The sequence below is a fragment of the Arachis hypogaea genome, chromosome 16 (assembly GCF_003086295.3).
Source record: "Arachis hypogaea cultivar Tifrunner chromosome 16, arahy.Tifrunner.gnm2.J5K5, whole genome shotgun sequence".
In the NCBI taxonomy this organism is placed as follows: Eukaryota; Viridiplantae; Streptophyta; class Magnoliopsida; order Fabales; family Fabaceae; genus Arachis; species Arachis hypogaea.
Genome location: NC_092051.1, coordinates 22,392,067 through 22,410,944, shown reverse-complemented (window position 1 = coordinate 22,410,944; position 18,878 = coordinate 22,392,067). Strand labels below are relative to the sequence as shown.

Below are 18,878 nucleotides of genomic sequence, written 5' to 3'. Positions count from 1 at the left end.
AAGAGATGGATTCAATCATTGATGAATTCTTATCTACATTTGAATTCTCTCCCATTGGACTTGACATGGAGATTAAAAAAGAAGAAGCACAACCTCCCATGCCCTTGGTGAACAGTGAAGAAGAGATCGAATTGGAAGAAAGGTACCAAGAGGAAGAGGTTGAAATTGAAGAAGCTTGCAAAGAGGTGGAAGTTGTCAAGGAAGAGCTCAAGGAAATGGAGCTGGAAATCACCTTGCCAAAGTTGTTGGAGACCTCTCCCCCAAAGCCATCACCATCTATTCTTTCATTCAAGTGGGTAAATCTTTCATCTCTAAACTTAATTAGCCCACTTGAATATGCTTTTCTTGAGACGGATGGGCAACTTAGAGCTCTTTGTGGCTATAAGAGTAAGAGGGAGATGGTTAGTGGTAAGAGTTGTCATGCAAGGTTCAATATGGTTGCATGCTCCAAATTGAAGTATAAGGGTTGTTATAATTCTCAATTGAATGGGTCTAGGAAATTATTTGGATATCTCGGTAAGAATTCCGACTGTTCACCACCCAAGTAGAAAAATGATAATCAACAAGAAGACGGGTGCAAAAGTAAGGTTTGGGACCCCGGAATTCATTCTGGCAATCAACACTCTTGGGGCCTTGTCACTTGCTTTAACTTGCTTGAAGGATTTATGCAACTAGTGTGGGATCCCGGAGGATATTGGAATTGCAAACATTGGTGGGGATTCCTGGATGAGTTCAAGCACAAGCCACCATAACAGGGAACTCATCAAATGTCCAACTTAAGGACTTTAACTAAAAGTGCTAGGTAGGAGACAACCCACCATGGTATGATCGTTCTTTTTCAGTCTTAGTTTTATTTTATTTTGTTTTATTTTTAGTTCTATTTTATTTTATTTTTTTTCTTAGTGTTCATTCATAGTGCCTGCATCAGCATTTGTATTCTGCATAAAAAAAAAATTTGCACGCGACGCGCAAGCGTTGCTGATGCGTCCGTGTTATATGTGCATTCGAAACAGGGAAGAAAAGAAGTAGAGAGTCACGCGGGAGCGTGGCCGGAGGCGTGCCTTAGGCACAAACATGCCCACGTGAACGCGTCCTGACGTGTCCGCATCACTTGAAAAACCAGCCCTCCACGCGTGCGCGTCACCCACGCGCACGCGTGACCTTGCAAAATCGACGTAAATAGGTGTATGGCAGAGAGTTATGATGGTGTGGGGCTGGAACTATGCTGGAAGCACAAACTCCATCATGCGTACGCGTCACCACGCGTACGCGTCATTTTTCAAAATAAGGCCACCCACGCGTGCGCATCCCTCACGCGCACGCGTCACCCTAAATTTTGGCAATGTGCATATAAAACAGAGAGTTGTGTGTGCGCGAGGCTACACTCGCGCCAATAGCACAAATCAAGTCACGCGTACACGTCAGGCACACGTACGCGTCACTTGAAAATAGCGCCAACCACGCGAACGCGTGATACACGCATTCGTGTCGCATGCGACGCATAGTTTAACTAGACCTGCACCAGAATTCTTATCTTTTCTCCCCCAATCCTAATTCTTTCTTCCCTTTTTCTTACTTTCTTCTTCTTCATCTCTTTAACTTCTCATCCTTCTTTTCTTTCATTCTATTTTATTTAATTTAGTTGCATACTTTCATTCATTGCATTTTAATTTTGTGCATATTTTTATTTTCTTTTCTAAATTTATTATTTTTCCATTGGTGTTAAATTTTCTTCTTCAACTGTTGCATCTTTTCTTGAATTATTCTGGTGCTTCATGACTTGTTTTACTCTGACTGGATATTATTCTTCATAAGTCAATGCTACTCCTTCATGATACTTATATTATCTTGCATTGATATGAACTTACACTATCTTGCATTACCCACACTCTCTCCCCCATTGTTGCAACTTTTGTACCACTGGTATGCCATGTGCTTCTATTGTTTTCTCACTTGCATATTGTAGTTACCATGTAATTAAGACCCTCATTATTTGGCATTAACCCACCCAGACTTTATTTGTTTTCTTATCTTTATTTTTAGGTTACTTTTCTTCTTTTTCCTCTTCTTTCAGGCTGGCCACCGAGAAAGGGAAAGAGAACCTTCTATATGGGGCAACAGGCAAGTCCATTTGCACAATCTCTAGATAAAAGCATCAGTTGTAGTAGCCCGTCCATCTGCACATCTCAGCATGTACCGAGGACGGTGCAATCTTTAGGTGTGGGGAGGTCGATGGTCGATACCGATCTCCATGGGTTAGTTATTTCCTTCTCAACACCAATGTTTAAATTTTCTTTGTTAAATGAGTTGTTGCATTTACATGTTTGTTTGATTTTTGTGCATATTTTATCACTTGGTTGAAGTAATATTTTCTTTTTCATAAAATTATTTTATAACATTTCTATAATACCCGGTCTAACCGAAATTAATTAAATAATAAGTTAAATAGGAGCGAATATGGTTGGAAGATTTGGCAATTGGAATTTGATAATTTAAATATGATATTTGGATTCAGTGATTTTTTCCGAGTCGGAAAATATAGTTTTCTGCGTAAAAGCGCGCAGTGGAATTCTGACCGGCAGTACCGGCTGAGATCTGTCTGGTACTACAGTTGAGGAAATTGATTATGGGTAAATAAGATTAAGAAATGAGGAATTATAATTAGGGAAGGTAGAAATATTTAAAGTGCGATTTAGAGCGCTAATCTTAAAGGTTTTGGCCCAAAATTGGGCCAATGGGCAAAAATAAGTGAACCGGGCCTAAGTGGGCCCAAGACCCAACATATATAAACATTAGTTGTGAGCATTTCAACTTATTTTACCCTAAAAAGAGGGGTTGGGGCGCTGATTTGAGAAGAGAGAAGAGAAGAGAGAAAACCTAACTCTCTTTGATCTTCAAACCACCATAACTTGAGCTACGGAGCTCCGATTGACGAGCCGTTTGCGGCCACGCGTCGATCTTCTCATCCTCTACAATTCTATCTAAGTTTGGTGGTGAGTATTCCATTCATCTCTGCCCAGTTTTCGAAATTCCCCACTGTTACACGTTTTTGGGTAGTTAGTGTTGAAATCTTGTGATTTTGGGTGTTTAGGGATACTCTAACATGGATTCTAAGTGAGTTCTATCTCTACTTCATATGGGCTGAGGTAAGAAGTGCTCAAACCCTTGTGATTTATCATTTTTATGAGCCCTAGGTTGATGTATGTATGTGATATTGGTTATGTTAGTGTATTTGGTGATGTTGGTGCACAATTGGGAGATTGGTATTGCTTGAGGAGCTTTGGTAAGGCTTGGAGCTAAGGTTGGTGAAGACTTCCAAAGAAGAGGCTCAATTGGTTTGGCTACAAGAGGTACGGTTTAAGTTTCATTTAAGTACCGTGTGTTGTGATGAGAATTCCTAGGCTAGATGCCCCTAGGATTAAGTTTGGATTGCGTAAATGGTTGGTGCTAATATGCATAGTTGGTATGTAATGTGAATTAATGATTGGGTTGAGGATTGTGTAGCCTTGTATGCTTGGTGTATTGAGAATTTGATGTACTGGGTAATGAGTATTGAATTGTGGTTCATCCATTTAAATTGTGAAATTGGGCCGGAGGTCGTGAATTTTGGGCAGGAGGCCGGGGAAAGGTAAGAAAGGTAAGTTGATGTGTGCATTGTATGATGACACAAGTGATTGGATGAATTTCAGATAATGAATATATGAATGATTGGGTTGGTTATTGAACAATAAGGTTTGAGGAGTTGAAGTGTGGAATTTGGTAAATTTGGGTGAAATTATATAGATGAGGCATGTTTGGTTTTGGTTGAGATATATTATGTGGTCATATATGTGATTATGATTATTGATGCTTTGATGGTATTATGATGCATTAGAGATATGTATGTTGTGATATATACTTGAGGAGTGATTAAGGTTGATTTGTGGGTGAAACCACATGATAGTGAGTATGATATTGATTATGTATAATGATAGTTGATTGGAAATAGTGTTGTTGAAATTTGGCATGAGGAAGAGTATATGATATGTAAATGTGCTTGAGTTTGAGAAAGTGTCAATGTGTGAGTTGAGGATGGCTTGATGTTGATTTTGGTACATTTTGATTGATTTCAAAAAGGGTTGAAATTGGCATGTTTTGATTGACTTTGGAAAGAGTTGAAAATGGCTTGTTTTGAAAATGGCACTTTGTGGTTTTGTATGAAAACATGGTTTTTTGGGCATAATTTGACGGGACATAACCTGGACTACGGATCTCTGTTTTCTACCAAATCTATTTAGAAATGAAATTGGATCCGGGATGTCCATACCGTTCGAAGAACGGGTGAAAAATGATTTAAAATGAGAAAGTTATGACCGTCGGAAGATTGGGGGTTGAATCTGTAAATTCTGCAGCTTTTAACTTAGAAAAATTTTTAGCAAAACGACCCTACGCGCGTAGGCGCACTTGGCGCGTGCGCGCCGTTCTTCTAGAAAGCACCATCCACGCGTGCGCGTGGTGTGCGCGGGCGCGTCGATGCGCTGCACCAATTGCCCAGCCATTTTCCAGAGAGTTGTGCCAGGGTTATGCCAGTTTTGTGCCTGGGCGCAAGAGCACCCACGCGTACGCGTGGCTGACGCTTGCGCGCCATTTGGATATTTTTCAACCCGCGCGTTCATGCATATGGCGCTTGCGCGTCGATGAGTTTTTGGCCATCCACGCGTGCGCGTGGAGTGCACATACGCGTGGCCCTGTTTTTATGCCAAAGTTGATTTTTGAGTTTTAAAAGCCAAATCTCATACTTCTAAGCCTCCGATCTCACCTCTTATGTATTAAATCATTATGATATGCCTAGCAATGAGAAAGGAGCTAGGGGATGTGGTAACTTGCGAGTGAAGCAAGGGGAAAAGTTATGATCAATGATGATCAAAGATGATTATATGAGATATGGAGGATGACGGTGGAAATACCGTGTATGCCATGAGCCGGAGGGCTATATTTATTGATAAATGGCCCGTTCTTGATTGGACCATGAGCCGGATGGCTGAGTTATTACCGGGTTACGGCAAAGCCATTATTGTTTATAGCTGAGTATAAATGCATATATGATTAATGAATGAATATGTTAAATGGATAATAATGAAAAGATATTGAAATGTGATGTGCGACCCTGGGTAGTAGGCAGTGGCGTTGTCCACTTGCTCCGGGTATGAGACGGGAAAGGAGGATTATGATAAACGAGTTTAATCATGGAGTTTTAAATAAATGTTTATTTGTGATACCTGGGTAGTAGCAAGGGTCGTGGTTCGTCCCGCTTGCTCCGGGTCATTGTCTGAGAATTGATAATAATGAAGGGTGATTATAAATAAATGTTTATTTGTGATACTTGGGTAGTAGCAAGGGTCGTGGTTCGTCCCACTTGCTCCAAGTTAATGTTTGAGATTTGGTAACAATGAATGTTGATAATATGAATTGAGATTGAATGAATATATGTTTGAGATACCTGGGCAGTAGCAAGGGTTGTGGTTCGTCCCACTTGCTCCGGGCCAATGCTTGAGATACCTGGGTAGTAGCAAGGGTTGTGGTTCGTCCCACTTGCTCCAGGTCAGAGATTGTGATGCCTGGGTAGTAGCGGCAGTAGTGATGAATCCACTCGCTCCAGGTTGAGCTTTTAAACACCCGCCTGGGTAGTAGCCGCAGTAGTGGTTATTCCACTGGCTCTGGGTTGAGCGGGTAGTAGCAAGGGGGTTGTAGCTCAAACCTACTTGCTCCGCAATGGGTGTTTCTGTCCAATGGTTAGCTACCAGGACATGTCGGGTTGGCTATATAACCGACAGATGATATCATCAGCCATAGGGCAGGCATTCATCATTTGCATATGTTTGAATTGTTTGGGTTTGCCATTTGTTTTGGATTTCTACATCATATATGCCATCTTACCTGACTATATGTTACTTGTTCTACTTGTACCATATTTGTGTATTACTTGCCTGTATTGCTTGTGTTTGTACAACTGAGAGGCCCCTCATGCTGGTGTCGGTGGGTGTTGAGGGTTGTTCTTGATGGGATGAATTGATGATGCGATTGCATGATGATGATGATTATTGAATGAGATAATTGTAGCTCCCTGGGTAGACGCAGTGATGTGGTTTCACTAGCTCCAGGCGAGTGTATGATGTATTGATATAGAATTGCTGAGGCAGAACAACTGGTGATGGTTTTGCTTATAATTCTGAGTCTGATTCGTGGAAGAGTCAGCGAGTTGGGAAACATGTGAAATATGAATTAGATTTAGCACTCCCTTATGACAGTTGCCTATTCATGGATTAGCGAGAACCTAAGATGAATAATTGGTGAAGAAGCTTAGGATGCTTAGTGAGTTTTATTGCAGTGCATTGTATTTATTTGGCACTTTTACCGTACTGGGAACCCATGGGCCCAGGGTTCTCATTTCGTATATATCTTTTGTTTTTCAGATACAGGTCCAGGTGCTCAGAAGTGAGTTGTGGGTCGTCTGAGAGACGACGAAGATCTTTATTTCCTCTACTTTGTGTTTTGATTAGAATCTCTCCACCTTTGTTTTGGAAAGTTTATATTATGTATTGAACTCTTTGAATTTGCCTATAGAGGCTCTCATGTTTCCTTCGGGAGAGATTAGGACATACTGTTGTCAACTACTTTCATACTGTACCCTAGCCGACCTAAACTTCGCGGGTCGCGACTAGTGGCTATTTACTTATGTTATATATATCTATCTGTTATCTATCTCTTAATCTCCTCTACGCCTTATCCGCATATCGTTTTCGGCTTCACGGTTTATCTTTTGTTGTCGAAACGTGAGAGATACGTCTTCGCGATTTTATTTCTACTCTTTTCAGGCTTCTCGATTAATACTCCTTTCGAAATTACCTATATTTATTTATTAAAAATCCACCTGAGAGTCGTACCACCGTAATATCATTGACTTATGACTCGAGCATAAGGATTTGAATATTAGGGTGTTATAATTTCACTAATTTGAATTAAAATTTTTATTGAACTTGTTTGAAGAAATATTTTACTGGAACATGGTTTAGAGCTCGAACACACAAAACCTGTGAGATTTTGAGCCTATTTGAATTGGTTGCATTCTATCAACCAATATTTTATTTTGGTGTGTGTTGTTCTCTCTAAAATTGTGATCTTTGTCTTGCTTAATTCTATATTTCCATGGTTTGATGTATGCATGCACTTATATGATTGAGGCCTTTGTTTCACTGAGCTTACATACCCATATGGCCTTACCCTTTCATTATCCTTTGCAAACCAATGTTGAGCCTATTATACCCCTTTGTTCTTTACTTTAGCACATCATTAACTCTAAGAGAAAAACAATAATGTCCTTAATTTGAATCCTTGGTTAGCTTAGACTAGTGAGAGTGTTCATGATTTAAGTGTGGGGAAGTTGGGTTTGGAAACATTTGGTTTAAGAATTGGGTGTTATATATCTTTATGAAAATGTGAAAGAAATGTTTAGGACATGTTCATGCATTCAATAATTTAATCATATGCATTGAGAAAAAAATTATATATATAAAAAAATAAATAAATAAATAAATAAAGGAGAAAAAAAAGAAAAAAAGAGCAAATAAGTAAAAGGGGACAAAATGCTCCAAAGTAAATGGTGAAAGCAATGCATATGTACTGTACTTGAAATTAGGATGCATGAATATGTGGAAAACATGGTTAATGGATAGTTAGATGTGGTATTATGATTACATGGATTGTCTAAAGTTAGGTGGAAAGTTTAAGTTAATTAAGGATTCAGATTTTAGTCCACTTGGCCAAATACAATCCTACCTTGACCCTAACCCCATTACAACCCTTAAAAGACCTCTTGATATGTGTATCTGTGCATTAATTCTTTGTTGATTGGTAGAAGAAGAGCAAGCCTTAGAAAGCAAGATTAGTAGAGAATTGAGAGATCGAACCTTAAACACTTGAGTGATTAGAGTGTATACACTTCCGGTGAGGGTTCGATGCTCGATTCCTTGTTCCCGGCTTTCATGAGCTATCTTCTTCTTGCAAGTCTAATTGTACTTCATTTTTATGATTTGAATTAGTGAAATCCAGTTCATATTTGTTCTTGAAAGATTTATTTACTTTTCACTAAGTAGGTAAAAGCATTTTGCATTTAGCTGCATTCATACAGATAGGTTGCATTTCATACATTCTTACTTTCCCCATTCACCCTTTATAGCTTCTCTTGAGCTTAGCATGAGGACATGCTAATATTTAAGTGTGGGGAGGTTGATAAATCACTATTTTAAGGTTTATCTTGTGCTCAATTGAGTGAATTTTATCAATCTTTCATACACTTATCCATACAAAATGCATGGTTTTACAATTTCCTTCTTGATTTTGTGCTATGATTGGAAACATGTTTCTTTGGTCTTAATTCAGCTAATTCTAATCCTCTCTTATTACCATTCGATGTCTTGATATGTGTGTTAAGTATTTTCAGAGACTACAGGGCAGGAATGGCTTAGAGGATGGAAAGAAAGCATGAAAAAGTGGAAGGAATACAAGAAACTCAAGGAACTGCTAAAGCTGTCCAGCTTGACCTTCTTGTACTAAAACGGTCATAACTTGAGCTACAGAGGTCCAAATGAGGCAGTTCTAGTTGCTTTGGAAAGCTAACATCAGGGGCTTCGCAATGATATATTTGCCATAGCTGTCCCGAAGATAGGTGACTCGCACGCGTGACCTGGCAAAAACTCAATCCGCGCGAACGCATGGACAACGCTCCCACGTGACCTTGCCATGTGCTGGATGTATCAGAAATTGCTGGGGGCGATTTCTGAGATGTTTTTGACCCAGTTTTTTGCCCAAAAAACACATATTAGAGGCTATAAAGTGGGGGAATCCATTCATTCATAAAGATAACATTCATAATTCATAATTTTAGGTTTTAGATGTAGTTTTCTAGAGAGAGAGGCTCTCTCCTCTCTCTTAGGTTTTTAGAATTAGGATTTCTCTTAGAGTATGGTTATTTCTCCAATTCCAGGTTCAATGTTCCTTTAATTTATGTTTCTATTCTACTTTTATTTATTCTAATGCTTTTATTTGTTAATTACTTATGTTGCCAAATTGGCTTATGAACTCTTCATATTAGATTTGAATATTCTATTTAATGCAATTTGAGGTATTTCATATTCATGATTGCTTTCTTCTATTTATGATATAAATAATTTAGATTTTTTCTCTTTTGGCTTTGGTTAAGTAATTGGTGATACTTGAGTTGTCAAACTCAGCTATTGATTGAAAATTAGAAATTGCTGATTGATTTGGATCCCTCTAAAGCTAGTCTTTCCATAGGAGTTGACTAGGACTTGAGAAATCAAGTTGATTAGTCCACTTGACTTTCCTTTATTTAGTAAGGGTTAACTAAGTGGGAGCAATAACAATTCTCATCACACCTGATAAGGATAACTAGGATGAGATTTTCAGTTCTCATACCTTGCCAAGAGTTTTTTTAATTATTAATTTATTTTTCTTATCATTTAATTTAATTGTTCTTTAATTCAAAAACCCCCCAAAATATACCTTTTTCCATAACCAATAATAAATCATACTTCCCTGAAATTCCTTGAGAGACGACCCGAGGTTTGAATACTTCGGTTATTTATTTTTATTGGGTTTGCTTAAGTGACAAACAAGTTTTTTGTACGAAAGGATTCTCTGTTGGTTTAGAAACTATACTTACAACATGATTATTTTTGTAAAATTCTTTACTAGCAGGAATCCGGTTCGTCAATGATTCTGCTGAATTTTGGGATATTAATGTTTTGAATTTTTATTTGAATTCAGTCCGTTGATATTGAATTAATTCTGTTGAGATTGAGTTATAAATTCAATTGTTTAATTTATTAATTCTGTTGAGATTGATTTTTAAATCCAATATGTTGTATTTGTTTTGGTGAATTGTTGTTTTGCTGTTATTGAATCAAAATAAAAACATTGCCACAATTCTGCATTGAATTTCCTATATGGCTTCATATGGTTTGGTTGAATTATGCTTATGATTCTTCGGTGCAGCACAAAGTGACTTTTTTCTAGGGTTTGGTTCTAACGATTATTATGAATCATTTTTCGTGTTTGTAGTTTTATTTGTGGGTGGAGTGAATTGACGTTTTAATTTCTATGAATTTTCAAATTCTGGCCCTTTTTTTTTAAGATCTGACTCTTTGTAACTCAACATAGCTTGCGCCAAAGACATGGACGAGATTAATTGACGGGCAGACATTGATGAAGATTTGTTGAAAGAAATTTTAAAACGGTTCCATGCCTACGATGATTACATCTAACTTCGATTTGTTTGCAAAGAATGGAGCTTGAAACTTCCAAACCCAATGGAAACAAAATTCCGTGGTTATTGTTGCCTGAGGAAACTGTCCAGAATCATTCGTACGAAGACAAGGAGATTCATCATCTCATGCAATTAGCTGATGCAGATGATGAAACTCTTGATACTTGTGCCCTTGAAGAGAAAGATATTTACCATGTCATGCTGCCAGAGATGCAGTCATACAACAAGTTCATCCACGGTTCTGGTCATGGATGGTTGATTGTCCAATGCATATCTGATGGTACTATGCAAATGTTAAATCCATTTACAAATCGTAGTTTTGATCTTCCTCCAGTCTCAACTTTACCCGATATAATTGATTACCAGCCTGATAATCATGGGAATGAATACACACTGTGGGATTTTCATGATATTAGGAGCACCGTGGATAGAGATAAAGTGCATAGATTCCAAGTTTATAAGGTTATTATAAACTCATCTCCTGAGCATGACATTGAAAATTTTATGGCGGTGGTGATATTCGGACCTAACCAGAGACTAGCCTTTTACAAGCCTGGCAATATGAGATGGGTAGAATTTCCAACAAGAGATAAGGAGTTTGAAGACGTAATATGTTTTCAAGAAAAGATATATGCCATCAACGAAGAGGGGCAGCTATATGAATTTGATACAAAGACAAGAGCAGGGCTTAAGGGAGGAATCCATGAAACCAGATCTCCATCTGAAATTCCTGTAGGCCCTCTCGAGCCTAAATATCTTATTGGGTGCGCCAATGGAAGCTTATTGATGTTGGTAAGATATACAGTGAGAAAAAGCAAAGAAGATGAAACTTTCAAATTCGATATCTATGAGTTAAAAAGAAACAGAAAAGAGTGGTCAACATTAGATAATTTAGGTAACTATATACTAGTGATTGGATTTAATTCTTCTGAATTCATGTGCCTTTTCTAAGCAAAGGAAATCAGATTTGGTTTACAGATAACCAAATAGGGTTGCAATAATCATTTTACGATCCTGTTGCTCAAGATATCGGCATCTTCGACTTGGACCATGGAAGTTCCCAGAGACTATTGTTAGTTCTTTTGTCCTCCTGTTTGGTTGTTATCCTAATTCATACTCCTTAGTCCTTAAGCTTTTGTCCTTGTACTTTAATACAAGGGTGTGCACGCCTCAGCCAGAAGACCCGGCCAGGGACCGAAGGATTTTGGACCATGAAGACCCGGGCCCGAAGTGACCCGAGGAAAAGAAATGAAATCTAGAAAGTGAGTGAGACCGGGACCGGGTCATAGCCCAGGTCACCCGGACCTGGTCCGGCAGCCCGGTCATCATACGCAATTAATGTTATTAGTCATTATAAGACTATAAGGCTACGTTTGTTTTCAAAGATAGGACACTGAGACAGGGACACGGAGACACAAAATCGTGTTTGACAGATGAGACATAGACATAGACATTATGTCCAGGGACACTGAATTAGTATATTTTGTGTCCATCCTAACAGGAAAGACACAGAGACACTAACAAGGGACACAACTTATTTTTTATTTTTTCTTTCATTATTCTTGTTAATTTTTTATAATTATATTTTTTATTAATATATTTTTCTTCTCAAATTTTTTAAATGAAAAAAATGAGAATAAATTGGATTTCATAATTTGTTCTAGTTTATCACCAAACAGAATATAAGAACACAAAATTTTGTGTCTCTATCCTTTGTATCTTGTTCTCAGTGTCTTGTCTTGTCCTCTTCTCAGAAACAAACGCAGCCTAATTTATTAGTCATTATAAGACTATAAGTTAATATTTTATGTTTAGAATGCATAAGACTTTAGACTAGTGCATAATATTGTGTTATTTGTATTGACTTAAATATTTGGTGTTATTAGACAATATTAGTATTGATTGTGATTATGCTTTAATTTTGGAGAATGGTTGGTTCTTGTAATATTTTTTTAAGTGAATTTTACCATGTCAAATCATGGTTGGAGTATTGAAAATTTGGATATTTTCACATGTTAGCTTACAAGAAGGTATCAAGGCAATGTAATGTTAACAGCTCGATTTTCACTCGGTATAACTATGGCCCGAAAGTGTGTAGGTCTCATCAGGTCTAGGACCGGGTTCGGGTCTAACAAATAGGTTTGGTATATATTTTCGGCCGAATCTGGATCACATCAAATCCGGTTATACTCGATCCATGAATACTCCTAGTTTAATCTTTTCAAATTTCAAGTCTTTAATTTGTTTAGACGGGTTAATACTCAAATTCGTCCCTGAAAGATCACGCGATCTTCATTTTCGTCCTCGAATAATTTTTTTAATCAAATTAGTCCCGGAAAGATAAAATGTAAGTCAAATTAGTCCTTCTGTCAGTTGGATGATGACGTGGCACGTTAAGTGCCACGTGGCAGGTCAATGACACGTGGCAGGTCAGCGAGTCACTTGACATGTAAAAAAATTTTTAATAGTCAAAATAGTCTTTGAAAGTCCAGACGTAAGTCATTTTTATCCCTCAAATTTTAAAAGTTAGTCAAACTAGTCCTTATATAATATTTTTTTATTTTTTCTTCATAATATTAAATTTGAAATATTTTTTGATACTACTAATTTTAATAGAAATATAATTGACAAACAAAACATTAGTAATCGTATCTTTTCTTCTTAAAAAATTTTTTCAATAAAATTATCTCTCTCCTTTAATTCTTCTCAAAATTTCTCTTATTCTTTTCTATTCTAAAACCTTGTTCTTACATTATTACATTAGTTTAACATACATAAATTTTAATTTTGAGCATATAACTTTGTTTAGGTTAATAAATACATACATTTTAATTTTGAATATATATATATATATAATAATGTAAGAAAAAGGTTTTAGAATAGAAAAGAATAAGAGAGATTTTGAGAAGAATTAAAGGAGAGAGATAATTTTATTGAAAATATTTTTAAGAAGAAAAGATACGATTACGAATGTTTTGTTTGTCAATTACATTTCTATTAAAATTAGTAGTATCAAAAAATATTTCAAATTTAATATTATGAAGAAAAAATAAAAAAAAATTATATAAGGACTAGTTTGACTAATTTTTAAAATTTGAGGGATGAAAATGATTTATGTCTGGACTTTCAAGGACTATTTTGACTATTAAAAACTTTTTTACATGTCAAGTGCCACATGTCGCTGACCTGCCACGTGGCACTTAACGTGCCACGTCATCATCCAACTAACAGAAGGACTAATTTGACTTACATTTTATCTTTCAGGAACTAATTTGATTAAAAAAAACCATTCGATGATGAAAATAAAGATCGTATGATCTTTCAGGGACGAATTTGAGTATTAACTCTTGTTTAGACTATTTGTTACATATCCTTAAATATAAGTTCTCCCTGCATGGTGAATACATGTTTCCAAATTATTATGACGCTTTTAGCACAACATATCTTTGACCTTTATTTATTGCTTTGGATGTTTGCTTGCAATTGAAGTGTCTCTTCTGGACTTTGACTGGGATTAGCAATGTCCACGGCTTATACTTGTCTTTCATGCATTGCTAGCTAATTTCAAACATAGTCCACCTGCATTAGATTTTTGTAACTCAACACAATAAAAATCCTTAGAAAAGTTGATTTTTGCTGCAATAATGGTCTCCTCATGCACATAAGGCTAGATAATGCAACTTTAATGTCGGCATAGTAATCCATGGTTATTGATTACCTTTGAATGAATGGAACTATGTAGAAATTATAAGAAAAAATAATTCACTGTTAAATTCTCATGAGGTGAATTCTTGAAAAGGGTAGGATTAATTTTCAGTTGTGTAATATTGGTCTTTATGCGTTATTTTTTAATTGCACAAAAATATATAGATCGTAAGTCCATGTTGTACCCCAATATTATATAAAGACCAATTTGTTGGAAAGGGGTCTTTACGATCTATATATTTTTGTGCAATATTGAATTCATAAAATTACTCCATATTGTACCCCAAGAATTCATTGTCCAATATTGAATGAAGGTAATGTAAGTATGGTTTGTTTTATATAAAGAATATGTGCTGAAATCTTAGCCATCTGGGCACTTGTACCTCGGTAGAAGCTACCTGCAGAGGATGGTAAAAACAGTAAATTTGATTCATCCAATTGTTTAATATATCAGAAGAAATTCTTAAGTGCTGGATACACGAAAAAAGATATTAATTGTCTTTCAATTTTTATTTCATGGTAATTAATTCTTATGTTCCTCTGTAGATGCAATTTTATCGAAAAATATGTATTAATAAGTATGACTTGTCAGTTGTGCATGTGTGAATCATGAAGATTAGAGAATTACCTGCTCAGAAATCTCTGTTTAGAAGACTTTAATGTCAGGGATGTGGGAAATTTTGGGCCAGATTAGTTGATGCTTGTTCTTGCAGTGTTCTCCCAGCAAACGACACCCTTCAATTTTGAGTAGCAAGAGAGAGGGAGGCAGCTTTTGTCCTTCCATATTCTCCAGCTTTGAAGGGAGGTGAGGCGGAGAAGCTAGTTGCAGACCAATGTCTCCAGATTCTTGAACCAGCATATCTTGAGAGTGGTAAGGGAGGGAAGGTGAGGCAGCGAACCCACCTCTGGGTATGACTTTATGTTCTTCCACCCATCAATAGTAAGATGAGTGAGGGCGTGCAAGTTACCCATCCATGATAGATCCCTCATCTGTTGCTCGCCAATTTCCACTTCAAGTGATTTCAAGTTAGGCGGCAAACCACCCTCTGGCAACCTGCAAATGTTTGGGCAACCATATATCTCGAGAGACTGTAAACTTGGGAGTAGACTCTTCATGTCACGTGGTAATGCCTCCAACTTCTCACAATTTGTGACTTGAAGATGAGTCAAGTTGGGTGCAGCCAGTCCTTCTCCTGCAAATGACACTAATTTGGAGCATCCACTGATGGAGAGACGTTGAAGAGCAGCGTGTGGTGCCTCTGACATTGACACTGATTCCAGATTCCTACACCCTTCTATCTCCAGATTCTTGAGATTGGGAAAGAATTCCAATGACAACGAGGTCAGTGAATTACAGCTGGAATGTATTTTTAGTTCTACCAAATCATACTTCTGCAGCTGTAGCTGGGGGAATTCTAGTTTGCTACACCTCCAGATGTGTATTTCTTGGAGGCAAGTTAGATGGTTGATGCTCATCATTGCCTTAAATGCAGACTCCTTCACAGATTCACGTCCCTCAATTGATAAACTATCCCCATCAAGATACATGCCGTTGTGCTATTCTATATAGTAGCCTATACGTAGTTTGCGAACTTTGGAAACATCCGACAAAGAAGAAACAATTTTGAAGAATACCTGATTAAGCATCTCTTTCTTCAACATTGGACATTCTCTTATTTGAAGCCACCTAAGTTGAGGAAATGATTCCGACTCAGATACGTGCCACACCTCCCAACATGCCATATAATGAAATTCCAATGTCTCTAGTGAGGGAAATGGTGCAATATGTGAAGCATGATGATCTCCTTCATTCTTGTAAAACTCGCCGCCAATACTCCTCAGCTGATCAAAACCTTCAATGCACAGGGACTTAAGAGATGGCAGCTGTCCAAGCGAAGGCAGCATGCAGCAATTGTCACAAGACTCTAGAGATACACTTGTCATGTTTTGGTGGGCACAATGCCCAATCCAATTTGGAAATATTGTACCCTTGTATCCCTTATTTTCAGCTCTTTCAACCCACTGTGCATTTGCAAGTTATCGAGCATGTCTCTTTCTTTTTGTGTGCTTGAAACCAAATCATTACTTGGAGACCATTCCAAGCATAATTCATCAATGTGCTTCTTATCCATCACCTTTGCGCTCTTTGCTTCATTCACATCCACAATATTTTCCAATTTCTTAATCTCAAAGGATCCATGAAGATTTGCAAGCCCTCCTAACTCTTGGATTCCATTCTCTTCGTGCTTGCCCATGATAAAGAAACTTAAAACGTGCAATTGATTCAATTTGCTCATTTTTCTGGGCATTTCTTCCAAAGTTTTCCTAATATCAAGATGCCGCAAACTCACAAGATTATGCAAGCCACTAGGCAGCATACTTAGATTAGAACAATGATTCAACTTCAATGTTTGCAAATTACACAACTTACACAAAGACTCTGGCAATGTCTTAATATTAGTGCAAGAGAGATCCAAGTAGCGTAGATGGATCAATTCTCCTATTGAATCAAGCACCACATTAAGTTTACTAAAGGATAAAGCTCTCAAGTATTTACACTTTGATAATATGTCACAAGTTGCAGTTGGGAGATGAGAAATCGCCAAACAATAATAATGTTCTCAAAGATTCTACTTTAGAAATAGAATTATAAAGTTTTGAGCTACAACGACGTAAATCTACAAACAAATGCCGAGTCTGAATCCTTATTTCCTCCTCTTCACCAAGTTCTTCTGAGTTGCAATAGAAATCTCCAGCAAGGAATATTGCTAAATCATGCAACAGATCATGCATCACAAAATAATGATCGTCATCATCTTGAATCTCTGTGAAAAATAATCTGGAAGTAAGTTCATCAAAACACTCACAACCAACTTCTTCTAAACTCTCTCCTCTCTTTGGTGGTGGTAAAAGATCTTCTGCTATCCACAAAAGTATTAATCCATCTTTTTCAAATTGAAAATCCTTGGGAAACAAAGCACAATAAACAAAACAACGCTTTAAATATGGAGAAAGATGGAAGTAACTTATCAGTAATGCTGGAATAATCTTACTCTTCTCCACCGGAAATTCCCAAATATGACTCATTAGTATCTTGTTCCATTCCTCAATATCATGCTTAGTACGTAACAAGTGACCAAGTGTTTCTGCAGCTAATGGCAAGCCATCACACTTTTTGACAATCTTTCTTCCTATTTCTTCAAGTGCTGCTCTCCCATTTGACTGTGGAAAAGATGCATTTTCTGCAAGCACTGACCAACAATAGTCCTCCGACAACTTCCTGAGAAAATAAGGCTGACAATTTCGAACTGCAGAAACAACATTTTCCTCCCGAGTAGTCAGAAGAGCAATACTTCCCTTATTCCCATTTTGTTGGAAAGGGGTCATAAAATTACTCCATTTGTCACCATCATCACTCCAAACATCATCAAGAACAATGAAAAACTTCTTATTGGACAATTCTCCTTTCAAAGTATGTTGAAGTGAATTGAAATCATCGAGACTACAAGAACCTCCATGGAGCTGCTTTATGACATTCCTTGTAGTCTCAACAACTTCAAACTTCTCCGAAACGCAAACCCATGCTTTCAGATCAAATCCCTTCATAAACTCCTTGTTGTTGTACACCCATTGGGCTAAAGTTGTTTTACCAACCCCACCTATGCCAACAATAGCGATCACAGAGAGGTGATGCTCATTGTTGTCATTCAGCATCTGCACTAAGGCCTTCTGGTCATCCTCCCTGCCATACACACTCCCTTTTACAAGAGAAGTGGATGGAGTCCTCCATGATGAGCTACCAGTGGGAATCTTTTCAAGACCAAGGAAATCTTTTTGTTTTCCAAGATCCTCAATTCGTGTAACCACCCCTTCTATCTTGTCTACCATGTCATCTCTATCTCGGTTGATGAAGAAGCTAGGGGACCACCAGGAAGAACTTAGCTCCTTTTGAGTGGCGGCTTTGGCGAGGACAGTGTCGAGCAAGTCCTCAGCACAGTAAACAGCATCCCGGAGACTATCGAGCCACTTCCTTACAGATGAATTACCAAACTGCTTCATCTCAGCATCAGCAACAAGACCTTCAGCACCCAACAGAGCAGTCTTCAGCCTTTGAACCAAGTCAGGGCCAAGTTTCTTGCCCAAGACCAAGTTGACAGCATCAGTTGTAAGGAACCTGTCAAAGACGACGTTAATGAAGCCAGAGAGGAAAGCTCCACCAACAAGTGTACCAGCCATGATATGATCTCAACAAGTGATCAGAAATTTAAGATATGAAGGAGAAGAGTGAAAAATGCAATGCTTGCAAGCTTTGTAACCGAACTGTGTGTTGGTATATCAAAGCTTATAGTGAAGAAGTAGTTCTCAATAATTTGTTAGCAACAAGACAAAGACAATAATTGACTAAACAGGGTTCTGAGGGGCCTCATAAAAAGTTGGTATCGTTAGTGGGAATGCCTTGCTGGCTCTTTACTAATTTTATGTGTTTGATTGTAATTTTGCAATATGGAAGTGTCACATTTTTCAGTTTTGCCTTTAATCCTAATTGTTGTTACCTTTTATTTCCAAAATTTTCAAAATCACCCTTGTTACCTTATCATTATCATAACTAAAATGAGGTCCACGCAACGCGGAAGCAGTGAATTAATGATAATATATAATAAATATTAAAAATGGCTATATTTTGTAGAATTAAATTAAATATGTGTAAATTAAAATTAAATTTAAAAAGTATTTGTTTAAAATAATTTATAGTACAAAAAATTTGGATATTGAAGTTGTAAAAAGTGACATTTTTATTTGGTGGTTTGATTTTTGTATTTGTTTTGGTTGATGGACTTAGTGCTCGTCC

The 18,878-nt window shown here is 37.3% G+C and overlaps 2 protein-coding genes across 6 annotated transcripts; one reads left to right on the top strand and one right to left on the bottom strand.

Moving 5' to 3' along the window:
• The first annotated feature begins 10,534 nt into the window (after positions 1–10,534).
• Positions 10,535–11,275, top strand: LOC112756851 (putative F-box protein At5g60060). Its single transcript, XM_025805462.2, has one exon. The coding sequence runs from the start codon at positions 10,535–10,537 to the stop codon at positions 11,273–11,275; it is 741 nt and encodes a 246-aa protein (XP_025661247.2).
• Positions 11,276–13,618: 2,343 nt separating this feature from the next.
• LOC112758446 (putative disease resistance RPP13-like protein 1) lies at positions 13,619–18,410 on the bottom strand. Of its 5 annotated transcripts, none has more exons than XM_072220022.1 (3): positions 16,897–18,390; positions 14,658–16,797; positions 13,619–13,903 (listed from the first exon to the last, which is right to left on the bottom strand). In XM_072220022.1, the coding sequence occupies exons 1-2, from the start codon at positions 18,263–18,265 to the stop codon at positions 16,601–16,603; spliced, it is 1,566 nt and encodes a 521-aa protein (XP_072076123.1). In that variant the 5' UTR covers positions 18,266–18,390; the 3' UTR covers positions 13,619–13,903; positions 14,658–16,600. The 5 variants fall into 5 exon arrangements, with proteins under 5 accessions (XP_072076123.1, XP_072076121.1, XP_072076122.1 ...); XM_072220023.1 differs by lacking the exon at positions 13,619–13,903 and having other exon boundaries at positions 16,385–16,797; positions 16,897–16,993; positions 17,083–18,390; XM_072220020.1 differs by having other exon boundaries at positions 13,619–14,427; positions 14,658–18,410.
• Positions 18,411–18,878: the final 468 nt, after the last annotated feature.

Excerpts from the sequence above, each read along its gene's own strand:
- LOC112756851 (XM_025805462.2), top strand. The coding sequence starts at position 10,535 with ATGCAGTCATACAACAAGTTCATCCACGGTTCTGGTCATGGATGGTTG.
- LOC112758446 (XM_072220020.1), bottom strand. The coding sequence starts at position 18,265 with ATGGCTGGTACACTTGTTGGTGGAGCTTTCCTCTCTGGCTTCATTAAC.